At 34.0% G+C, this 23,314-nt stretch overlaps 1 protein-coding gene across 5 annotated transcripts in view; it reads right to left on the bottom strand.

Moving 5' to 3' along the window:
* The window catches only part of Znf280d (zinc finger protein 280D), an 88,818-nt gene that overhangs the window by 42,291 nt on the left and 23,213 nt on the right, over positions 1 to 23,314 (bottom strand). For 4 of the 5 annotated variants that reach the window (XM_021172781.2, XM_029481145.1, XM_029481146.1 and 1 more), the window contains exons 3-9: positions 21,979 to 22,125; positions 19,096 to 19,161; positions 18,856 to 18,995; positions 12,498 to 12,615; positions 8,366 to 8,536; positions 7,855 to 7,964; positions 1,705 to 1,928 (exon numbers count right to left, since the gene is read on the bottom strand). In XM_021172781.2, the coding sequence (XP_021028440.1) occupies positions 1,705 to 1,928; positions 7,855 to 7,964; positions 8,366 to 8,536; positions 12,498 to 12,615; positions 18,856 to 18,995; positions 19,096 to 19,161; positions 21,979 to 22,114 (965 nt within the window). In that variant the 5' untranslated portion in view covers positions 22,115 to 22,125. Of the gene's footprint in view, positions 1 to 1,704; positions 1,929 to 7,854; positions 7,965 to 8,365; positions 8,537 to 12,497; positions 12,616 to 18,855; positions 18,996 to 19,095; positions 19,162 to 21,978; positions 22,146 to 23,314 lie in introns of all 5 variants that reach the window. The other variant, XM_029481144.1, reaches the window with a different exon arrangement.

The following is a 23,314-nucleotide window of genomic DNA, read 5'->3' as shown; positions in this document are numbered from 1 at the left end:
CCATCCCATAATCAGCCTCCAAACGCTGACACCATTGCATACACTAGCAAGATTTTGCTGAAAGGACCCTGATATAGCTGTCTCTTGTGAGACTACGCCAGGGCCTAGCAAACACATAAGTGGATGCTCACAGTCAGCTAGTGGATGGATCAGAGGGCCCCCAATGGAGGAGCTAGAGAAAGTACCCAAGGAGCTGAAGGGGTCTGCAACCCTATAGGTGGAACAACAATATAAACTACCAAGTACCCACCAGAGCTCATGTCTCTAGCTGCATATGTATCAGAAGATGGCCTAGTCGGCCATCAGTGGAAAGAGAGGCCCACTGATCGTGCAAACTTTATCTGCCTCAGTACAGGGGGACGCCAGGGCCAAGAAGTGGGAGTGGTGGGGGACTTTTGGGATAGCATTGGAAATGTAAATGAAATAAATACCTAATTTAAAAAAAAAAAAAACTCAAAAAAAAAATATGGGACTAGGTGGTGGAGGTCTATTTCAATGCTGCTTCAGTATTACATCCAAAACACAAAATACTGGGAGCATTAGTTCTTGAAGGAGTGAAGTAGCTTAAGAGCTCTGGAATGCACAAAGAAGCCTGTGAGCATCATGTTAGCAGCAGCCAAATGAGACAGAAGTGAGTAAACTCAGGGACCCAAGAGGATAACTGCTGGTCTACTAAATGCTAATTTGGAAAGTTTTTTTTAGTATCTGTAAAAGATATACATGTGTATTTGTGTATAATACCTTCTTTTAATTTGTCTTTTTGGAGATCAAGTTTTCTGTTTGAAATATATTCTCACCCTCTCCCCAAACTTGACCCACATCCACTGCTAAAGTACAACTTATCTAAAATAAGTATACTCATGCATGTAACTTATTTTGAAATATACATTTAAAAATAATCAGTTTTTATCAATAGCTTAATCAATTTATAAAACTCAGATTGTTTAAAGGAGAATGACAAACAGTGAAACAAGTAAAGAGGGGCGGAGAGAAGCAAGGGGGCAAGCGTGCAAGGTCAAACTTTCAGTTTTGTGATGAATGTTTGAAAGTAGGAAGGGTAGGAAAGTCTTGTCTAATAAAATATAAATTCTAAGCTATATAATAAATAAAAACCATCATCCAGTAGTCTCCTTACAGGTGATATTTTTATAACATGTGCCACTAGAAGATTATAAAGTATCTAAAAGTTAAAACATTTGTATAGGCAATTTTTAAAATTCCATCGAGAATGAAATATCTAATTTTACTTTAAAATGAAAACATACAAGTCTCCTGGAATTAATTAATCACTGATAAAGAATATATTTCCCACAAAACGGAGATTCTAAACATGATAAGTATAATGCAGCTCTGGTCATCGACTAGTAATCATAAAGAAGAAGTCAGCCTGCCAGCTTCTGGAGAAGGGCTTTTTGTATGGGAAAATTTATTATATTCAGATATATGAAAATCAAAAATATACAATTAAATTCCTAAATAACTATCAAAAGATAAAATAAGTTCATTTTGTTCCAAATTAATCTCTGTCCTTTCTTAAGTCATAGGAAAGAAAGACAAAGCAGCAGACGTAAAGAGGAGACTGAAATACAGCAACGGAGACAGCACTGAAATTGCTCATCTAGAATGACAAGAGTGCATGATAAAGACAACAATGGTTACATCTCTGGTATTCCCACTTTCATTGAAATAAATATATTTACATACCTAATATTATTTTTGAGAACTTTTAAGCAACTGAAGCACTTAAAGGTTGTATGAGTCTTCTGTTCTTCCAGGACGTCTCCTTCATGTTTTCCGTAATAGAAGTCATTAACTAACATTATCAATTTTCCTTTCTCTGATTCAAGAGTCTTAGCTTCATTTGCTGAATTTAAATTGTCTGCTTTAGTCAATCCCAAAAAGTTATTTATCATGTCTGGACAACAATACTAAAAGAGAATGAAAAAAAAAAAAAAGGCTTATTTATTACAAAATAACAGCAAAAACAATTATGTTTTCAACTACGGCCAAACCATGTATAACTATGCTTGATAAGATATCTGGAAGAATAGTGAAAGCCTATGGTGGATATTCTAAAAAGTTTAGAAAAGTAGACATTTTTTAAAAAGTAGACTATTTATTTGTTTAGTGTATGTGTTATGTATGGGTGTGAATGCCATAGTGCACTTGTGGAGGTCAGAGGACAACCTGCGGACGTCGGCTCTTTCCTTCCACCACGTGGGTTCCAGGGATTGAACTCAAGTCGTCAGGTTTGGCGGCAAGCACCTTTAACAGCTGAGCCATCTCGCCAGCCCATAAACATTATCTTAACAAAACAAAAATTTAAAAAGAGATGAAAAAAGCCTTAAGACTAGAATTTGGCTATTTAAACTTTTCCCATGCAATTTACCTGCTTAGATACACGTTTAATAGTCATTTGTATCTTAACCAAAAATCATTCATTTCATTACCATGTCAACAATACAGGAGGTGAATGTTACATGCTTTGATGTATCAGGTTATATGAAAACTTCCTAAGTTGGTTAAAACTAGATTTTTACACAGCTAAACTGCCATGCTCTAGATTCAAAGAACTAAAAAATGATTGGGACACGGAGACAAATGCAACTAGTATATCGTAGAATCCTGAATGCTAAAAATATTTGAAGAAGACAATTACTTCTCAGTAATAAAAGTAAAGTCACAAAAGCTGATTGCAATATGGAACTTTCCATACGAGCTTCTAAAATCAAGATATAGCTAATTTTATTTATTATACATAATGTTTAGTTGTAGGATTTTTTAAATGAGTTTTTCTTTGAGGGCAAACCTAAAAAAAACCCTATATTAGAAAATCTGTAATAATTCATTAAATGGTAATTCCTAGCACTGCTTCAGACCACCTAAACTGCAATTTTTACAAGTGAAGGCTTAAAACAAGAAACATAGGAAATTCTTTCATAACATAAACGCTTTAGTGTGCTAAATCAGCATTTGTAATGGAACACAATTATCCCATGCTATGATTATAACATCCACTTCCTCTTCTTCCACATGTGATTCTTTGGATCATTGTCATTCATGAAACACTCAGTACAATGTGAGGAGCTCAGCCTGGGATCTACATCATCTTCTGCAAGGTTATAGTATTGCTACTTCATTTCACTGTCAGCTCTTATCTTTCCATTGTGTGTGTTACTGTGTATGTGCTCGTACACATGCATATGCACATTCATGTAAATGCAGGTGTGCATGTATGGGTATGAGCACATGTACATGTACATGTATACGTATATGGAGGCCAGATGACATGATTTAGTCAACCCCAAAAAGTTATTTACCATGTCTGGACAACAACATTAGAAGAGAATGAGCCTTAGTGCCATTCCTCAAGAACCATCCAGCTAGCTTGGATCAACAGGCATGAACCACCACATGGACCTTTTAAAATATGGGTTCTGGAGATTCAAATACTTTTGAAAGGAACTGATCGCCAGAATTATCTTTTCAATTTCTAAATCCACAAATGCAAAAACATAAAAACAACCAACCAAACAACAACAACAACAAAACCACATTTAAAATATATCTATGAAGTAGGAAAAATACTGAATAAAACTGATTCACAAGAGAGGAACTAACTTATATTTACAAGTTGAGGTTGCACCACTAAGTGTATTTGCTGAGAATAGTGGCTCACATCTTTAATCTCAGCATGCAGAGGCAGAGAGCGGAGGCACTTGGATCCCTATGAGTTTAAGGCCAGCCTGGTCTACACAGTAAGTTCCAGGTCAGCCATAGCTACATAGTGAAGTCTTGTCTTGAAGGAAAGAAAAAAGAAAAAAAAAAAAATGTAAGTATCTTAGTATCCTAATAAGATGATCTTTACCCCTTGGATAGAATAGAACCACAACCAAAATAATAATAATAATAATAATAATGAAAATAAAATATAAGAAGAGAGGTAAGAAAAGGCTTTGTTACTTATGTTTCTGTATTTTCTTTCTTGGAGACAGAGCTGACCTGCAATTTGCTAAGTAGACCATCTGCCCTTGAACTCACAGACTTTTGCCTGAGTCTCTGGATAAAAGGCCCAGCCTTATTTCTGGATTTTTCCTGAGGTACATGTAACATCTATGAATTCAAAATTTAAAAAAAAAAAAAAAAAAAACCAAGCTATTTCTAAAGACTTTTATAAGACTAATAGAAATAATGCTACTTTTAATTTTAAGGAAATGAGGCATTGTGTGGAATAAGCTACTATACTACACTGTGGAAATCCCAATCACTCAGGTAGAACACTGGCCCAGCAAGCAAATGGCCCTGGATTAAAGTGTTAAGAGGGAGACCAGAAGAAAGAAATTACTTAAAATATATGTATGAAGTATGTGTAATAATGGTTATTATATTAACAAAGTACTAACCTTATTTAAAACCCTCCTAAGGTGGGGGGCGGGGTGACAAAAGTCTCAGGAAAATTGGAATTTAAAAATTCTTTAATTCAGTCTTCCAATTAATAATGGTCACTATTGATGGTATACCCTAAACGTTAGATCTGGCTTTCAGGAGAAGCCACTCTGGTATGTGATTCTTCTTTTCTGAAGCTATAAAACGACCCACGGAAGAGTAAGGTTTAAGTTTCTACTTTACTACTTATAAAAGTTAATGGTTTCACAAAGATGCTCATAAATTATATACATAACAAAATGAGCAACTAATTGCTGTTTTATTTTCTTTCATACACAAAAAAGACAGGATCAGAATTTTAAAAGTAGCACAAAATCCTTGTTCATAATACCTCTTCAATAATATTTTAGATTTAGATCCTTAATAAAAACAGATAAAGAACAAATGGCCAATAAAAACCAAGTACAGTAAATGGAGTAAGGGACTGCTTTGGAGGAAAGTCAAAATATCCTGAAACATTCAAAATGCAAGAAGTACAACTTGAGAAACAAGGACTAAGTTTAACATTAGGTTTTATATGAAGATAATAAGCTACACAGGGCACAACTACATAGGACTCAAAATCAACCGAACAACTTTGTTGGGACATATAACCATTTTGGCTCTAAGGTCTGTTCTGCAATCCTTCACTTCGCCCTTGTTTTTATGAGATAGCCATTTGTACCTAGTGAATATTTCAGTATTGTGGTCTGTAGTCTATACTTCATTCTTATTAATCTAGTTTAAGTTCCTGTAATTTAAATTCTTATTAAAAAATGTATTTTTATTTCATGTGTGTGTGTGTTGCCTATATTTATGTATGTGCACATGTGTGTAGTTCCCTGGAGGCCAGATTAGAGTGTAAGGCTACCCCTGGAACTGGAGTTACACACAGCTATGAGCAGCCATGTAAGTGGCAGGAACAAGATCCAGGTCTTCTGAAAGAGAAATCAAGTGCTTTAGCCACTTAACTATCTCTCAGGCTCCTAAATCTTTTGGGGGAGTGGAGCTGAGAATTTGCATTTTCATAGAAATGAAGTTTAACATGATGTGACTCATGTTTACCTTGGGTAATGATCAAAAATCAGTAATTATTATACCCATTATCTTAAGTTTTATCCTTTATTAGTACATTTAAAAAGCCTTTCCTCTTTTTGATACACAATGTATTCTTTTGATTATATTCATCCTATAGTGTTGTGTTCTTACAGAATATAAGGGACCTACCTCCTATCTATAATTCAGTACTAACTATTAACCTCTCCATATCTTCCTTAACCTCCTTAGCCTCAAGTAAACTACTTCACCTTCTAAGATAATGTTTTTTTAGATCATGTAGTATTTGCCTTTCTGTGACTGAAAAATTGCCCCAAGACTTTGAACTTACCCTTTCTAGATTTGATGATGTATATATCCACTATGAAACAAGGAATATATAGAAGAGCAAAATATATACATTCATAAAATATGAATTATGTTGCTTTTATGAAATGCTATAGTATTCTAATATTTGAATGTTACATGATAACCTTTATAATTTCCAATAAAAGTAATCATAAATAATGCTTTTTAAAATATTTTTAAAAACCTTTTAGGACAGAGGTCACCAATTTCTTCAAGTACAGAAATGTTTTGATTAGTGTTTTTTAAAAAGCCAGCTGAGCAAGCCATGGGAGGCAAACCAGGAAGCAGCATTTCTTTTCATGGTTTCTGCTTCAGTTCCTGCCTCCAGGTTCCTCCCTTGAGTTCCTGCCCTGATTTTACTTCATGATGGACTGTTAGCTGACATAAAACATTTCTTTCCTTTCTATACCACTTTGGTTATGATGTTTTTACCACAGGAAAAGATAGTTAATTAGGCCAAGAAGATAACACAGTATGATACAATTTGTACTTGAAATAGAGGGAAAATAAGAACATTCACATTTATCTATAAACACACACACACACATACACACAACAACAATAAAACAAACCTAGAGTATATAAAGCAAACTAATAAGAAGTTATTCTCTTTGAGAGCCACCTTATAAACCAGACAGGTATGAGTCGGGCCAGCCTCCTCAGTTGCGTCCCTGTGTAGGCTTCTGAGTCACACGATTACATTACTTAGTCAAAAAGATGAGGAAGAATAACTAATGCACTTCTTTTTTTTCTCTCTCTCTAATATCAAACAAATTAAGTGTCATAAGTCTTATCAAACATTACAAAGAAAGTGAAATCAGCTGTACAAGATAATTTTCCTGTATGACCAAAGCATAGAGTTCAGTCCTTAATGCTACACTGTGGGAGCTGGAAGTACTATAAATCAAACGCAATTCTGAATAAAAAGGTGCTTATAATTTTTAAGTTGTTTTTCTATCTTATTTGTCTATAGTTCTTCATAAGAATGGGTTTCCCAATGCCATCTTCACCCCCATAGATGATATATTTTGATGATACACAACCCTCATTACCCTCTCTTGTCCCTGTTCCTACTTCCCTGCTCCCAGGAAGTCTGCCTCCTGTCTTCAGCTGTCTTTCTCCATTTTTTTTTCAATAAGTCTGATTAGGATTACTTTTACTAGTGAAGGGTTATTTATAGGAGTATGGGCAACTTGACCAGTAACTGCATCACTGACAAAAATGTCTACCTTTCTCCATCAACTGCCAGTCAGTTCATTCTGCTTTCATTTGTTTTAAAAATGATGAATTAAAAATGGTAAGTTTCTGAAACAGCAAGGACTCTTCCTGTAATACCTCATTGCTTCTTAATCCTTTTGTACTCCATATGCAGTGCGGATTTTATCTCCCCTGCCTCCTTCCTGTCATTGGTAGTAGGTACAAGGAGATTACAGAACATTTCTATAAAGGCATAGCAAACCACAATAAAAGCTAATATTTGAAGAAAAGTGTTACCTAAACTTCGTACTTCACACATACTTTGAAATTTTCTTCAAATCTAAACCAAAAAGCTTCCTACCTCAATAAAAACTTTACACAAATGTATGCTTATGCAAACGATTCTGGATTTACCAAAACAATTATTTTACATGAAAAGCATGAACATTTGAAGTTAATGTCTGAATACTGACAATGTGTATGATTTATTTTCATTATCTAATGTGGAATACATATTTGCATATATAAACTATAGAATTTTAAGTTATAAAAAGATTGAATTCACACTAAAAGGTTTTACAAATAGGAATATAATTTAATCAATATTGTGTTTAAAATCAGAATACAATAAACATATATTATAAATATATGAACTAAGGAATTTTACTATCATGTAGAGTGATTTTGAATATAAATTTTTACCTAAGCTCTATGGGTATACCTAGTATGAGAAGATTTCATTCCTAAATTACTTATTTACTATATATCAGTCATTCATATTTTTAAGGATTTCCAAACTTTCAAAATTAGATTTTGGAAAAGATTTACCGTCATGTGATTTTTTAGAGGATCCAAAAGATTGAAGTGAATATCACACTTGGGACATGCTCTTGGAAAAGTTGTTCCATTTTTAGACTGACTTGATGAACAATTCACTCCTAAAATAAATTCAGATCAACTATGAAATAAAATGCATCATTTTCAGGGTTTTTTGCTTATTGCTTTTTACAAATTGTTTTTAATTATTACTAGGTGCACACATGTGTATGCAAAATATAACATTTGTATTGGTGCCCATGGGTGCCAGAGGAGAATGTCAGGTCCCCTGAGCTGGACTTAGCTGCTGGTTGAGAGCCACTCTCTGTGGGTGCTGGGAATCAAACACAGGTTCTCTGAAAAAGTTTTTTAAGTGTTCTTAGCCAATAATCCATTTCTCCAGCCTCCAAATTTAGCACTTTTTAACTTAAATAACCACTATTAGTTTCTTAATTTGTAACCATTTGTAAAACTTATCTTTAAATACTATAGACTTTCTTTTTTTGTAGGCTAGTGTTTTTACCTTGCGATGGCACCACTTGGAGAGATATCACTGATGGAGACTTTTCTGAAGAGATTACAGAAGAGGCATCTGTTCCGGAAATATTTTCACTGGGTTTAGGCTTTTTAGGGTTAACACTGCTTATGTCAGAACCAGAAGGACGTTTTGATAAAAATGAAGTTTCATTCAAACCTAAAATGATTTAAACAGTGGGGGGAAGATTTTAAAATATTATAAAAATACTACTCATAAACAGTTAAGTCTAATATGTGGGAACTAAAATATATGACATAATTGAACTATGCTATGTCAATGATAGAAATCATTGCTGGGCGTGGTGGCACACACCATTAGTCCCAGTGTTTATGAGGCAGAGACAGGCAGAAAGATCTGTGAATCTGAGGCCAACCTGGTCTATCTAACCAGTTCCAAGCCAGCAAGGCAAAAGCTACATAGTAAGACCCTGTCTGAAACAAAACTAAGGAACTAAAAGTTAAAAATTTAGAGAGTATAAAGAAATAGCTTAAACACTATTAGGGACTGCATTTATTTAATCAATTTGTGAAATAATCTTTCTATGTAAGAAATTCTCAGTGTGGCCTGAAAAAAAAAATCAAAATTGAAGATATTCTGAAGTTCCTAAAACCAATTATCTTCAGATGCTTAAGTATATTCTAGTTTTAACACATATATGCACACGTGCACAATAATTTGTTCCAAACACTTATAAATCCTTTACATTTCTTTTTTCCCCTTCAAGACAAAGTTTCTCAGTGCAGCTCTGAATGTCCTGGAACTCACTCTGTAGACCAGGCTGGCCATGAACTCCAGAGATCTGCCTGCTTCTCTACCATTTGAATGCTGGGATTAAAGGTGTGTATCACTACGGCTGGATAAAATTACTTAAAATGCCCAATGTGATGTCAGTCCTTTCCCACTTAACAATGTGATCTCTTCAAAGCTTGTGACACTACACACTTATTGCTATGTACCGAGTAGAAACTCCTATTCCTGGATTTTACTCACTCAAATGAAAGGGCATATAAAAGGGAGTTGTGTACTGTTTTATTGGAATATATTAAGGGATGTCTGACAAACACTTGCATTTGAGTTATTAGACTGCATAAGTCTTTGTTTATAAAAATAATTTTCCTTTTGAAAAATCACCATAAAGCTAAAGGATTAAGCCTTAAGAGTATCAGCAATAGAAAAAGGGACAATTAGGGGGCTGGAGAGATGGCTCAGCGGTTAAGAGCCCCGACTACTCTTCCAAAAGTCCTGAGTTCAAATCCCAGCAACCACATGGTGGCTCACAACCATCCGTAATGAGATCTCACGCCCTCTTCTGGTGCATCTGAAGACAGCTACAGTACTTAGATATAATAATTAAATCTAAAAAAAAAAAAAAAAGGCTTAAAAAAAGGGACAATTAGACAATAACTAGAGCAAACAAAGTCTTTTTAAAAAATAACACATAATGTACTTTGTACAAAGGATTTGCAAACTACACATTAAATAGACCCATCTATACACCAGATGTAAAAGCAGTATTAGAGAGATCCTAGGCATTTAAAGAAGATAGCCTGCGTTAGAAGCCAGACTCTATCGGGCTCTGCTTATGTATTTTTATTTATTTTGAGTTTCAGTTTCTATTTCTGTAAAGTTATGATACTTTATTTTACAGTTACTTTAAGGTCAAACAATGTATTCAAAAGTACCTTAAAATATGATACACAGAAAAGAATAATAAATAACAATTATCATAAATAACAAAACATTTTATACTTTCACTTGCTTTAAAGGGTAAAAATTATTCCAATAGATTTGCCTATTATTTGTTTTGCCAAGAAAATAAGATTATACTAATTCACTATTTCATCTTTAAAGACAAAGTAATGATTTTTCCTTGTTTTCAAAACATTTGATCAGAGACAGATACAATGCAGGTACATGAAAAAGATCTCTGGTAGTGCAATCTCATTAACACATGTTTATGTTACTTGGAAAATGAAAGGGTGATAGCATTTTGAATTAAGCAACCAATTATAAAATAGACTAGATGGTAAAAATAGACTTCTTTTATGTCAGAATTTAACATGAGAAATCTCAACATTAAATAAAATCACTCTGCATTCTTTGCAATCTTTTTTACATTTATTTACTTATCTGTGTACATATGAGTATGCAAAACGCATGGTATTGGAGTGGAACTCAGAGAACTACTTGTGAGACTCTGTTCTCTCCTTCCACTGTGTAGGCTCCAGGAATCAAACTCGGGGTGTGAAACTTGGAAGCAAATCCTTTTACTGAAATGAGTCATCTCAACTGGCTGAGCATGTACTTTAAATTCTGTCTCTTTATCTGTTTTGTTAGGTTTATGCTATTCTCTATCTCCAAACAGTTCTAGCTCTGCCAGGAAAAATCCTAATTTCTTTCAAGGTCAAAAATCAAAATCCCATCATCTCCATAGACAGGAATCTGTCAATCATGGTACTAAATGAACAGCACTGACTGACACTGATATTTATTATCAAGTCCTTTGAACCTTATACATGTATTTTCACATTTCACTTAACTTATTTGGACATCAAAAAAGGCCTGTGTGAACCAGAGAAAGAGTCAAAATGATATCTTCAGGTGCCTTACTCCAGGAGTGGAGAACTGAATGAATTACACACACAAAAAAATTAATAGCCCCATCTCTTAATAATATAAAAAAAATCGAAAGTATGAAGAGGTCGGTTGATCTGATAAAGACTAAACATTCTTAAGAGCAGAGGTTCAGACCTACAACTCCCTAGTGATCCCACTTAATGAAGTTTCACTCACTGTAGCAGAAAGCTGAGAGGGAGAATAGGAGTCTTTATTGTTTCTTTCTTCCCAGAAGTTTCAAGACTGCAGACTTTTCCTATGAGTAAAGGCTATGAGCTTCCTAATGCCAGATTTAATACAAATATTTTTTCTCCGTTTCTTTTCGCTTGTACCTATTTTATTAACAAGATATTAGTAAACATTTTAGTAAACTATGTATGTAAGTGACATTCAGAGAAGTGTTTATCAAATAAGGTATTTTTAAAATGGAAAAGCACTTTAAGCCCTATAATGAAAAAAAAAATGCAGAAGAGTTTGGTAAACGCCTCATTTATTTAGTAAACAACCTAAACATTTCCAAATTTTCTTGTACATTTTAGTTAAAATACCTGAATATACTCAAATTGCTAGTGTTCAAAAATTAACTTTCCTTAATTTCCAGGAATTTTCACAAAGATAAAATTCCTCCATGGTATGTTAATATACTTTAAATTAATGAAGAATACTTATATGAACTAATTGTATTAATTCTCTAAAGATCACTTTGTACTATGTCTAAATCACTGATACTCGACTGTTTTGAGACACAGTCCTACTACATAGCATAAAATGGCCTTGAAATTATTACATACTCCAAGTTAAAATCAAACTGACAATAATCCTTCTGCTACAGCCTCTCAAGTGCTGAGATTACAGGTGTACACCACCACATTCAAGAACCACTTCTTTAAATTATCCTTTATTTATGACAGGAAGGGGGGGAGGTTTGGTAGATCTATACATGTCACAACACACATGTGGATGTCAGAGGATAACTTTCTAGGAGTTGGTTCTTTCATTCCACTATGTGGGTCCCAGGGTTGGAACTCAGGCCACTATGCTTGGAACCAAGTGGCTTTGCCTGCTCAGTCATGTCACTAATCTAACAAGTCCTTTATTACGGCCACTTTATAGCACCATAAAACCATACTTCACTATATACTGAAATCACTTACTGAACTAGAAAGACACTAATCTAATTAAGAATTCAACTATAACCATACACTTTTTTTTATACGAGTGGCCATAGGAATTATTTATTAACAGTGTTTATAGTATCTAATAACCTCTCTAATTCACTGATGTTTTAAAGCATTTTAAAGGTTGGTTCCATAGGAAAAAGACTACAAGGTGGTTTAATGAAGATTTTAAGTAAAACTGCCTCACCAAAAAAACAGGAGTCCATGTTAAAATATACAAATACATTAACACAAAGATGTGGAGTTCAAAACAGAAACTTAATTCTGTATGATTACCCATTATTTCTTTTAACAATTTTAAGGAAAAAAGTAACAAAACAAACCTGCAATCGAAAGTGTCGGTCCGCCCTGGTAATGCGATAATCCTGTATCCTGGGTCAAGTCAAACAGTAACTCTGAAGAGTTAGTAGACAGAACTCGTGGTGAATTTGTTACATAACCCTGTTAAAATTGAAGAAATATTACATTTATTGGACATAGTTTACTGTTTTACACACATGTATGAGAGCAATTTAACAGCATATCTGTATTATTAAGATAAATATTGCTTGATGGTTAAATTAATTATTAACAAGTTAAAAACACAAAAGTAATTACTAGTTAGACAAAATTATCATCTATCAAAACTGAAAGCAAGCAAATAGAGCTTGTTTGTTCCTATTTGCCCAACTAAAACTGATCACCTAATGTGGATAGCAAATTTTAATACAGTGTTTTAAAAGTACAAGAAATGCAAATTTAATTTATAGCTGTAAAACCAACACATGCTTAGAGGCTCTAAAATTGCAGTATTACCATCAAGAGGTGAGAGAAATCAATAAAAACTGCACAACAGAAACATAGTGAAACAATAAATCCTAATAAATGTTGAAAGTGAGTATTTTTATATAAAATGAATTTTCAAACTATCTATTTTGGAGAACTTTATAACTATATAGTCAAAAAGAAAAATAGTGGACTCTTGACTTTTCTAATTGTCCCACAGAAACCTATGCTAAGCTAAGGAATGTGGACTGTCATAAGGCAAAAAACAATGCAACTTGGGCCTTGCAGTGTACTAACAGTGCCAATCAGAAAGGGATTGGGATAGAAGCTGTTGATAAAATACCTCAGTCAATAGGCTTGCTCCAGGAGACCTATAGCTCAAAGAAATTTTTAGACAAGCTAGCACGAAGATCTCAAGAGCATAGTGAAAAATATGACATGGACTGTAGGACTGTAATGTGGTCAAGAACAGAGCAGTAAGTTTTTATGTAACTGTATACATATTACATATTCAGTATCATTATGAAGTGGACAATACAATTGAAGGGTTCTAGCACTATATAACAAGTATACTAATATAAACACACACATAAATAAACTCCAATATTACTTATAAGCAACAATCACGGTGCAAATTAAGCTCTGAGTGATTTCTGAACCTTCAGCCTGTTAAAATGCATAATCCATGGGTTTTTGAGTTAAGCAGTGCTTAAAAATAAACTGATCCTCTCCTCTTCTCCAAAAGCTAAACCAAAACAAAAAATTAAAACAAACAAACAAACAAACAAACAAACAAAAATTAAGCCAGGCACAGTAGTACACATCTATGATCCTAGCACTCAGGAGATGGAAACAGAAAGATCTTCCTTAACTACATAGCAAGCTCAAAGTCCGCCTGAGCAACCCTATCTAAGACATGAATGATATGTCCTTTTTTCAACTTAGTGGACACAAAGATACAAAGAAAAATATTTAACAATTAAACAGGCATTGTTTAAAAATGATGTCTACTACAAATTAATTTACTCACAATGTTTAATTGCTAGAATCATAAACGACAGATATGTGTAACTGCAAAGCTATGAAGAAGTTAAGAATAACTGCAAGGTTAAATCATAAAAAAGATCTAAGAAAATCAGTAGAAAAACTGTTCAAATTCTAATGATAAATCTAAAGTCTGGTTAACACTGTTTGTTATATAAGAGGTAAGATGGTTAACATGAGGCAAGCTAGGTGGGAAATATCAGAACTCTGTTTTCTATAAGACTAATACTACTTTTAATAAGATTAAAAAAGGGCTGGAGAGATGGCTCAGTGGTTAAGAGCACCGACTGCTCTTCCAGAGGTTCTGAGTTCGGTTCCCAGCAACCACATAGTGGCTCACAGCCATCTGTAATGGGATCTGATGCCTTCTTCTGGTGTGTCTGAAGACAGCTACAGTGTACTCATATACATAAGAACTGCTGGCGTAAGGCAATTTTTTGTGAGGAAACCAACAAAAACTCCAATGCTCTGTATGATATGAGAATATCTGTTTCCATAAAAAATGTCATACAAATTAGACATGTCTACAACCAAAATTCAAAAAAAAAAAATAATAATAAGATTAAAAAAGAAGGATAACGTTCACTATTGGCAAACTCTACGTTATATATTGGTGTGATTTTGAATAAAAACTTTACCAGTAGCTACCAAAATCTAAAAGATCCTTTATTCTACTTTCAAGAATTTATGGTAAAGAAAGTTTAATGGAGAATTATTGATAACAGCCAAAAATTAAATCCTGTATTTTCATTAATAAAGAGCTAAACCCACAAGCTATCATATAACCATTACTATAAAGTTTATGAAAAGTAGGACATGTTCCTCAAAGGCTATTTAGTGAAGCAGTGTCCAATTAATAAAAAAAAAAAAAAAAAAAAAAAGCTCTTTAACAGAACTATAATAAAGCTAACCCTGTTAAACATGTCTCCAAAGGCAACTTAAACTAACCCAGAGTACCATAAAGGCAACGCAGTAGTCACCAAGTAACTAGCTTTGCAAATACAGAATTTTTGATGTCTTATGCAAGTTCAAAATAATTTAAAAATGAACTACCTGAGAACTGTTTGTTAAATGCAACAGTAAGAGTAAAGTAGACACTATAACAGAATTAGGATGACCTACATTTATTTAACCATTTAACCTGGGGCAAGTCACTTTTGAGCTTCAAGTCATTCATCTTTCAAACTAAAACAGCTATATTGCATATAGTAAATTTACTTGCTCTCCACAGTAAATGAGTGTCAAATCGTTATCACAGTGGTATTAATAAAGACAATACTTCTTCCAGTTGTATGAATTGGTAGGCTAAGGTTAGGTGGTTGAGGAAGGCTATCAATACAGCATCTTTTATTACTGATGGTGCTGAAACTATAATCCAAGTCTAAATAAATTCATGCTCATTACCCATATATTAACTTAATCAATGATATTAACGAGATATATTCAATCCCTGCCTGAAAAATGTGTTGAGATACAAAGATATTCCATAAAATATTAAACACAAAACATAACATAAAGCATTAAACTAAAACTAATTAAAGTGATACTTTATTAAAACCAGTAACCTTCAACATTCAGAGAGAAATCCTCTTAAATAAGATAATTTCTTCCAGATTAAAAGTCTGTGATTTTAGCTTTGACCACACAGGTAAGTGAGATTTAAATATATAATTCCTAAGCTCCCATACAACCCAACTGGCACATTGCTCTTTTCCAACAAAGTTTCAGAATTACAAATCATTAATTGAGACATTTTTATGGTCACAGAAATAAAATAAACTAGTTTAAGGAAGTTTACTATTCACTAAATCAGTGCTAACCTAACTTTCCAGCTTCAAGATGATTTTACACATTTAAAAATGACTAAACCCCAAACCACTTTTTACATTGGTTGCTGTTTTCCTGTCGTAATTTACCAAATTAGAAAATGAAGCAGAAAATATTAAATATTACTTTATTTTAAATTATATTAAATCCACTATGGATCAGCATGAAAGTAGTTTTATTTTATATCTTTGCAATTTTTATTTTAATTTTGGGAGCCAGGGTCTTAAGTATCCCAAGTTAGCCTCAAACTCACCATGTGGCCAAGGATAATATATATTGCCCTAACACCTGATCCTCCTGCTTCTATATCACCAAGTGTTAGGATTAGCTGTATGTGCCTGAATCCAGAAATCTGTGTGTACTAGGCAAGCTCTTTTCTCTAACAAATTAACTAAATTCTCAAAAGAGAATAAGGACTCATGACTTAGCAGTATGAGTCACTGTGGATATACTACTCTGATCTTATCAAAACGCAGAAGCCAGTACTTTCTTTAAAGGTGTATCCCTATGAAATCTAAAACTTTTCATCTGAACTTTTGGTAGCCTGTCCCATTGAAATCATTAGCCCACAGTACACTAAGTATTTATTCACAGACATTTCAGTAACATATACTTTGGCTATTTGCAAACTACTGGTTTCACTGAACTATCTCAAATATTGAAAAAATTAATAATATATCATCAAAAATTCATTTATACTACCATTCAATGAAGTCTTGAAATATTATGAAGCAACCAAGATCAAAATGGCAGATTAAAGCTTTCCAAATCTTGATTTTTGCTTGGTAGATCAAATTTCATCATTGGTAAAAAAGAACACTACTATCAGCTGTTTTCCATTAAGTGATAAAGGGGCAGGTGTACTTTGTTCAATTTTGAGGAAATCTGTACCAAATTTGAGGACTGAATAATAGCATTCTAAAGTGAATTCTATGATACCATCTTCTAATATTCATACCCTATGTGATTCCCTTCCTTTTAATGTGGCTGACAGCTGAATTGATTTTTAACAACATAACATGGTAAAGGTGGCAAGGTATATAACATCATTTTATGAACATTATTGTTTCCTGAAAGTAATAAAATCAAGCCTGTCTTGGTGGTACACACCTTTAATCCTAGCACTGGGGAGGCAGTGCCAGAGAAACTGATGAGTTCAAGGTGAGGCTGGTCTACAAATCAAGTTCCAGGACAGCCAAGGCTGTTACAGAGAAACTCTGTCTTGAACCACCACTACCCCACCCCACCCCAAAAAGAGACTAATAAGAACTCTCCCTTAGCCAGGCATGGAGGCACACACCTTTAATCCTAGCACGTGAGAGGCAGAGGCAGGCAGATTTGAGTTTGAAGCCAGCTTGGCTACAGAGTGAGTTCCAGGGCAGCCAGGGCTACATAGACAAACTCTATCTTTTTTTTTTTTTTTTAAAGATTTATTTATTTATTATATGTAAGTACACTGTAGCTGACTTCAGACACTCCAGAAGAGGGCGCCAGATCTCATTACGGATGGTTGTGAGCCACCATGTGGTTGCTGGGATTTGAACTCTGGACCTTTGGAAGAGCAGTCGGGTGCTCTTACCCACTGAGCCATCTCACCAGCCCCGACAAACTCTATCTTAAAGAAGGGGGAAAAAAGAAAAAACTCTCCTTACTTTCAGGAGGCAAGCAGCCATTTTGGGAAGACCCAACTGGCAAGGAATTAAGTCAAAAGCCAAAAGGATAAAGAGACTCAGTCTGACCCTTAGGGAACTAAAGGTACCAACAACTACCTGGACTTGGGAGATATTTCCTAATGATGCTTTAGACGAAACTGCTTTGAGGATCACATCTTAAATGGTGATCCTATCAGACCCTAAAACAGAGGATCTAGTTAATCTATGATCTGCCTCCTACCAACAGAAATTATAAGACTTGAGGATACTTAATGTATATTGCTTTAAATCACATAATTTTTGGCAATAATTAGAAAAAATAATAAACCACAGCTTATCAGCCATTATATTTCAAGCATAAATGTGTTCAATTAAAATGCAATAGGTATATTTCTGCTTGCCAATCATGCTTTTCCTAAACACAATCAAGATATTTAAGACACAGAAGTGCTTTACGTACACTACCTATTTCAACACAGAACATATAAGAAGACACATAGTCAAGGGTACAGTTAACAAAATAACATTAATGGAAGTTTATGTTTAATACATTGCAAAATGTCATTGAGGAAGTGCCTATAACTGGAGTATTTCATTGGGAGTGCACACCTGAGTGGCTACTTGAAACTCTGGTACAGATGAGTGCTTGTCTTGACTCACAGAAAGCCAGCAGCTGCCTTTTCAGCATTGTTTTATGTTATCAATGCAAAGGCCAGTGAAAAAGAAAGTGTTTTCAATTATTTTCACAATGGTGTTGAATCCCAAACACACTACCCTGAGAATGCTGAGCTGGGGCAGTATATAAACTATGGATTAGCCTACATTGAGATCCGAGACCCACCTAGCTATCGATCTGAGTGAATGAATCCCTGTAACCTCAGTATTTACTCAACTATGAAATGGAAGAAGTAGCAATGCCTACATTCTAGGTATATTTAAAAACTAAATGAGATTCATTTATGTAGAACATTTAGCACAAATATTTATGTCTATTACTAGCTTAATAAATTATAATTATTACCAACATTACTTTTCACTAAGGATTTTTAAAAAGTGTGAAGGTACATTTCTCAGAATAAAACACTACTATCAAAGCTTCTTAATAATTTCCAAATTAAAAATACCTGGCCCAGTTTGAAAGTATAAATATTTTGCTATCATGTGATACTCATTACAATTCTTCTATTGACATTTTGATAGCCTTAGTTTTCAAAGCTATACCTAATCAGTTTAAGCATATTCCCCAACTTACTGAAGGGTGGGGTACTAATTAAGCTATCATACAGAGGGTAACCTTTTCTGATAACTAGATAACTACTTGTTGATAATGTAGAATTTTAATTGAGTATCGTTAAATTCCCTGAGCTGACTATGTAGTTTCAAAAACACTTACAGGTTTAGAAAATGGCTGAACAATAACAGAGCTATCTGAAGATCTAGATTCAGGATGAAAATTTACTGGCAAGGCAGCCACAGGATTTGATGCTGAATTCAGGCAGCGTTGACTTGTAGGCTTGAATGAAGCAGTAAAACCTGTATTTTAAAATTACACAACATATTGAATGCATTTCTATATAATCAACTTTTTCAAAATATTTTAGTTTACAATTCAAGTAATATAGCAATATTGTACCTCGATTAAGTATACCATTCTTTATTCCTCTTGAATGAGAGCTGGGGTTAACTCTGTTCAAAATATCTAAAAAAATAATGATACTTTAAATTTGTTTGAATGCAATATATACTGAGATATTAAAATTTATAAACTGAACATATTAAAAGGAATGTTATCACGAATGTGAAAACAGTTTATTAACATTAACTGTTTTATAGAATAAGCACAATATTTCTCATTGTAACTAAATGTCCAAAAGTCAGAAGTATATTGATAAACCCAAGTGCATATAAGCAAAACCTTCTTCAAATAAAAATCTTCTAAAAACATATTTAAATATGGTTGCATGGAGTTGAAGTTTACACCTTCCTCGGTATGGGGAAAGAACTGTATGTATATATTTGGGTTCTGACTTAAAATTAAACCGTGACCCAGCCTCCATATTCTATTCTATAGCTCTAAAAGCCCTAAAGTTGTACAAAGGAGAATCTCCAATGGATTATATCGTTACCTCTGTTCCAAAAGGGTAATTACTAGAAGTTATAGACTAAATTGAATCTAAGGTTTACCTGATTATCTTACACATTAAGGGGATTTTGATATATCACATCAGAAGTCAAGATAGGCATGACTTTGAAGGATTGGTTTGAAGTTCTTACTCTTATATACATATGAATATGCAAAGTTTTTAACATCTAGCTTACTCAGTAATCAAACTAAAATCTGAAAGAATAAAGATTTGCAGCTGGGCGTGGTGGCGCATGCCTTTAATCCCAGCACTTGGGAGGCAGAGGCAGGCGGATTTCTGAGTTCGAGGCCAGCCTGGTCTACAAAGTGAGTTCCAGGACAGCTGGGGCTACAGAGAAATCCTGTCTCGAAAAAAACAAAAAAAAATTAAAAAAGGGATTTGCTTAAATTTGCTTATTCAGAAAAAGTTAAAAGATGCACTGAAATTCATATACAAAAAATTCATTTTCCTTCATAGTAGAAAATAACTAGATGCCACTAAATAATTGCATAAAGGTACACATAATGGTTATTTTTCAGAGCCAAAGAGATGCCTCAGTAGTTAAGCGTTATTGGCTGTTCTCACAGAGGACACAGTTCAATTCCTAGCACTCACATAATATCTCACGACCACCTGTAAAGTGGTTTTCAGGGGATACAATACCGTCTTCTGGCCTCTATGGGCCTTAGGTACTAACTGGATACACATGTGCAGGCAAATACATATACACCTAACTATATACATATTTTTAAAATAGTTAAAATTTTTCTGTGATGTTGATGCAGTGCTTAAAAATCAAGTACATCAGGTTTAAAAAAACATTTAAACTTGATATTATTTTCACTCAGAAAACCAAAATTAATATTCAAGCTATCAAATAACTATTGGTATACTATTTTAGTAGTTGTGATCTATAAGAGATGAGTTCTTAAACATTTAATTCACATATCCTATGTTGAAATTCCTGTGGCTTCCACATAATAAAATAACACAATTATTTCAATTTTTCATCTTCACAATTCAGGAAAACATCTGGGGTCAAACTCTTACAGAATAATTTAAAAACAAATGTAGATTGTTATAATTGAGTACAATTAAGAGTCATCTATAATCCTATAAATTCAACTTGAATCTTGTCATATTTACAACAAGAGATTTTAAATAATTTTGTAATAACATTCAAATGTCAGGTAATCAATATCCAGGAAATAAGAAATCAGAACATTCTGGTATTAGCAATATACACACTATCATACTAAACTCATTTTATAATCCAAACAACATACCACTTAACGTGCCATGGGAAGCTACCTATCTATCACAGAAGATAATACTGACATTTCACTTGGTTAAATTGTTCTCTCTATAATAAAACTATATATAAATGCCATTCCAATCCTACAGACAAGAAAAGCAAGAAGGCAATCAGAAAATGTCATAGTACTCTCTCCAGTTAACCAAGGTAAATAAATAAGAAATACTAATATGCTGAACACATTAACATTCTTTGACAAATTCTTCTAGCTTAAAACAAACATGCAATTAAAATGAGAAAGATTATTTTTATCTTTGAGATTTGAAGACTATATATTTTTTTCCATTGAGACCAGATCTTACCATATAGCCTAGGCTGGCCTGGGACCCACTGAAATCCACCTGCCTCTGTCTCCCCAGTGTCTCCTTAGTATTATAAGTAAGTGTGCTCCCCACACCTGGCTCCAACTGAAATATTTTTGAGTAGACAGTTTACTGTGGTCCATCAGTTTTCTTACTTTAACACTGTACCACTGTTTAGTCCAAGCACTCTAACTGAAAGCTAATCATCCAAAGACTATTCTACTAAAAATTCTGAGATATGAGTGTGCTAACTGTTAACAACGTAGTAAAAATACAATGGCTAGCGGTAACACCTCTCTGTATCACAAATTAACTAGCTGCTGAAAGACAGCTGTGGTCAGGTTATGACCCACTATCACTATGCATTTTGTAGTCCTGTGTAGATGACATTACAATGGAGCCTGGACATGAGATTTCATCTAACAGATTTTCTTTTTTTTTTTTTTAGTATATCCCAAAATTTAAAACTAAGCATTCTAAATTTAAACAATTCTAGGTTTAAGAGAGGAAAAAAGGAAATAAAATCAGATAACCTGGTTTTTCACTAAAATCATAATTCCTACTCTCAGAAGACCTCCAATGCCAACCATGGACATTTCCCTGTTGGGTCTGCTGGTATTTTGCTTCTATCCCTTCTCAAACTCCACTCAGGGTCAACGCTGACTTTCAAGCAAGTATTTTTTTTCCCAAATTCTTATGGTGGAATAAGGACATTTTTCAAAACAACCCTAAAAATAAACCTTTTCAAACTGCCTACATTCAAAGTAAATGCTTACTTGAAATAGCTGGCTTTGAACTTGCTATCTCTGCGACAAAGATGGGCTCATCATCGTCATCCTCTTCAACTTCTTTCACTTTCTTCTGCCATGGTTCTAGCTCCTCTTCTTCACATTCCATAAAGAGTTCTGCCATTTTTAAATTATCTAATTTTTAAAAGAAGCAACTGTCTTTTAATTAAAAAGTATCTGCTATATGCAGCATATTAGAAGTCTACTTTAATAGTCCTAGTAACAATGTTTAACTTGGTGTTTGTGATGAGTACATGATAGTGACAATAAGACACTGAGATCCTGCTAAGTCATTAACTAGTAGACTTGAGACAGAGAATGTTTATTTAGAGCAGGTAAAAAATACAGTCAAAATTAATTTTATTCATCCATTTAGAACAATTAATTCTGGAAAAAAAAAGGATTATATCCTATCCATTATCTTTAAAAGAGAGGAGGGGTAAGATGAAGAAGAAGAAGCCACAGATGAAAAAACAAATTAGAATAAACCAGTTTTAGAAATGGAAAATGCAGAGTTAAAAAGAGGGAGGGGGGCTACGATTTGGTATGAGAGGAGATATAAGAAGGGAGTCAGGTGTATCTCAAATAATTACACATTTCCCCCTAAAGAAATCGATCAAAGAAATGCATGCAGTAAAAACTAGAGAAATTCTGATCAGGTGTCATCACTCTCTTAAATGTAGATGAAACAATCAATAAGCACCCGGAATTTTACAAAGAAAACTGTTCTATATAAAAGACCAAAAGATAGTAAAATAAATTAAAAGGATTCTAAGAAAGAGGTAAAGTAGAGAAAAGAAACTGGTTAGCATCAAACAAAGAAATAATGTCTGCAGAGAGTAAAACTGAAATGGCTCAGTGGATAAAGTCATTTGCTGCCGAGCCTCATGATCTGAGTTCGATCCTCAAGACCCACTTGGTGGAAAAGAACAGACTCCCACAAACTGTCCTCTGACCTCCCTTCTCACCCATATACCTTGGCATATATGTACATGTACACACACACACACACACACACACACACACACACACACACAGAATAATGAACAAAGACTAACATACTAACACATAAGGTGCACAGGCCATGCATGACATTCAATACAAAACAAAGTCACAGGAGAGAGTAAGTCAGTAGGTCTAGAGAATGAGTGGGATGGATGCAGGACAGCAGCAGGTTAGGAGGACTTCTCTAGGAAACCAAAGGAAGGATTAAAAAATCAACTTTAGAGCCGGGCGTGGTGGCGCACGCCTTTAATCCCAGCACTCGGGAGGCAGAGGCAGGCGGATTTCTGAGTTCGAGGCCAGCCTGGTCTACAAAGTGAGC

Source organism: Mus caroli, chromosome 9, assembly GCF_900094665.2.
Source record: "Mus caroli chromosome 9, CAROLI_EIJ_v1.1, whole genome shotgun sequence".
Lineage (NCBI taxonomy): Eukaryota > Metazoa > Chordata > Mammalia > Rodentia > Muridae > Mus > Mus caroli.
Note: the sequence above shows the minus strand (reverse complement) of the source record. Positions and strands in the feature narration are given on the sequence as shown.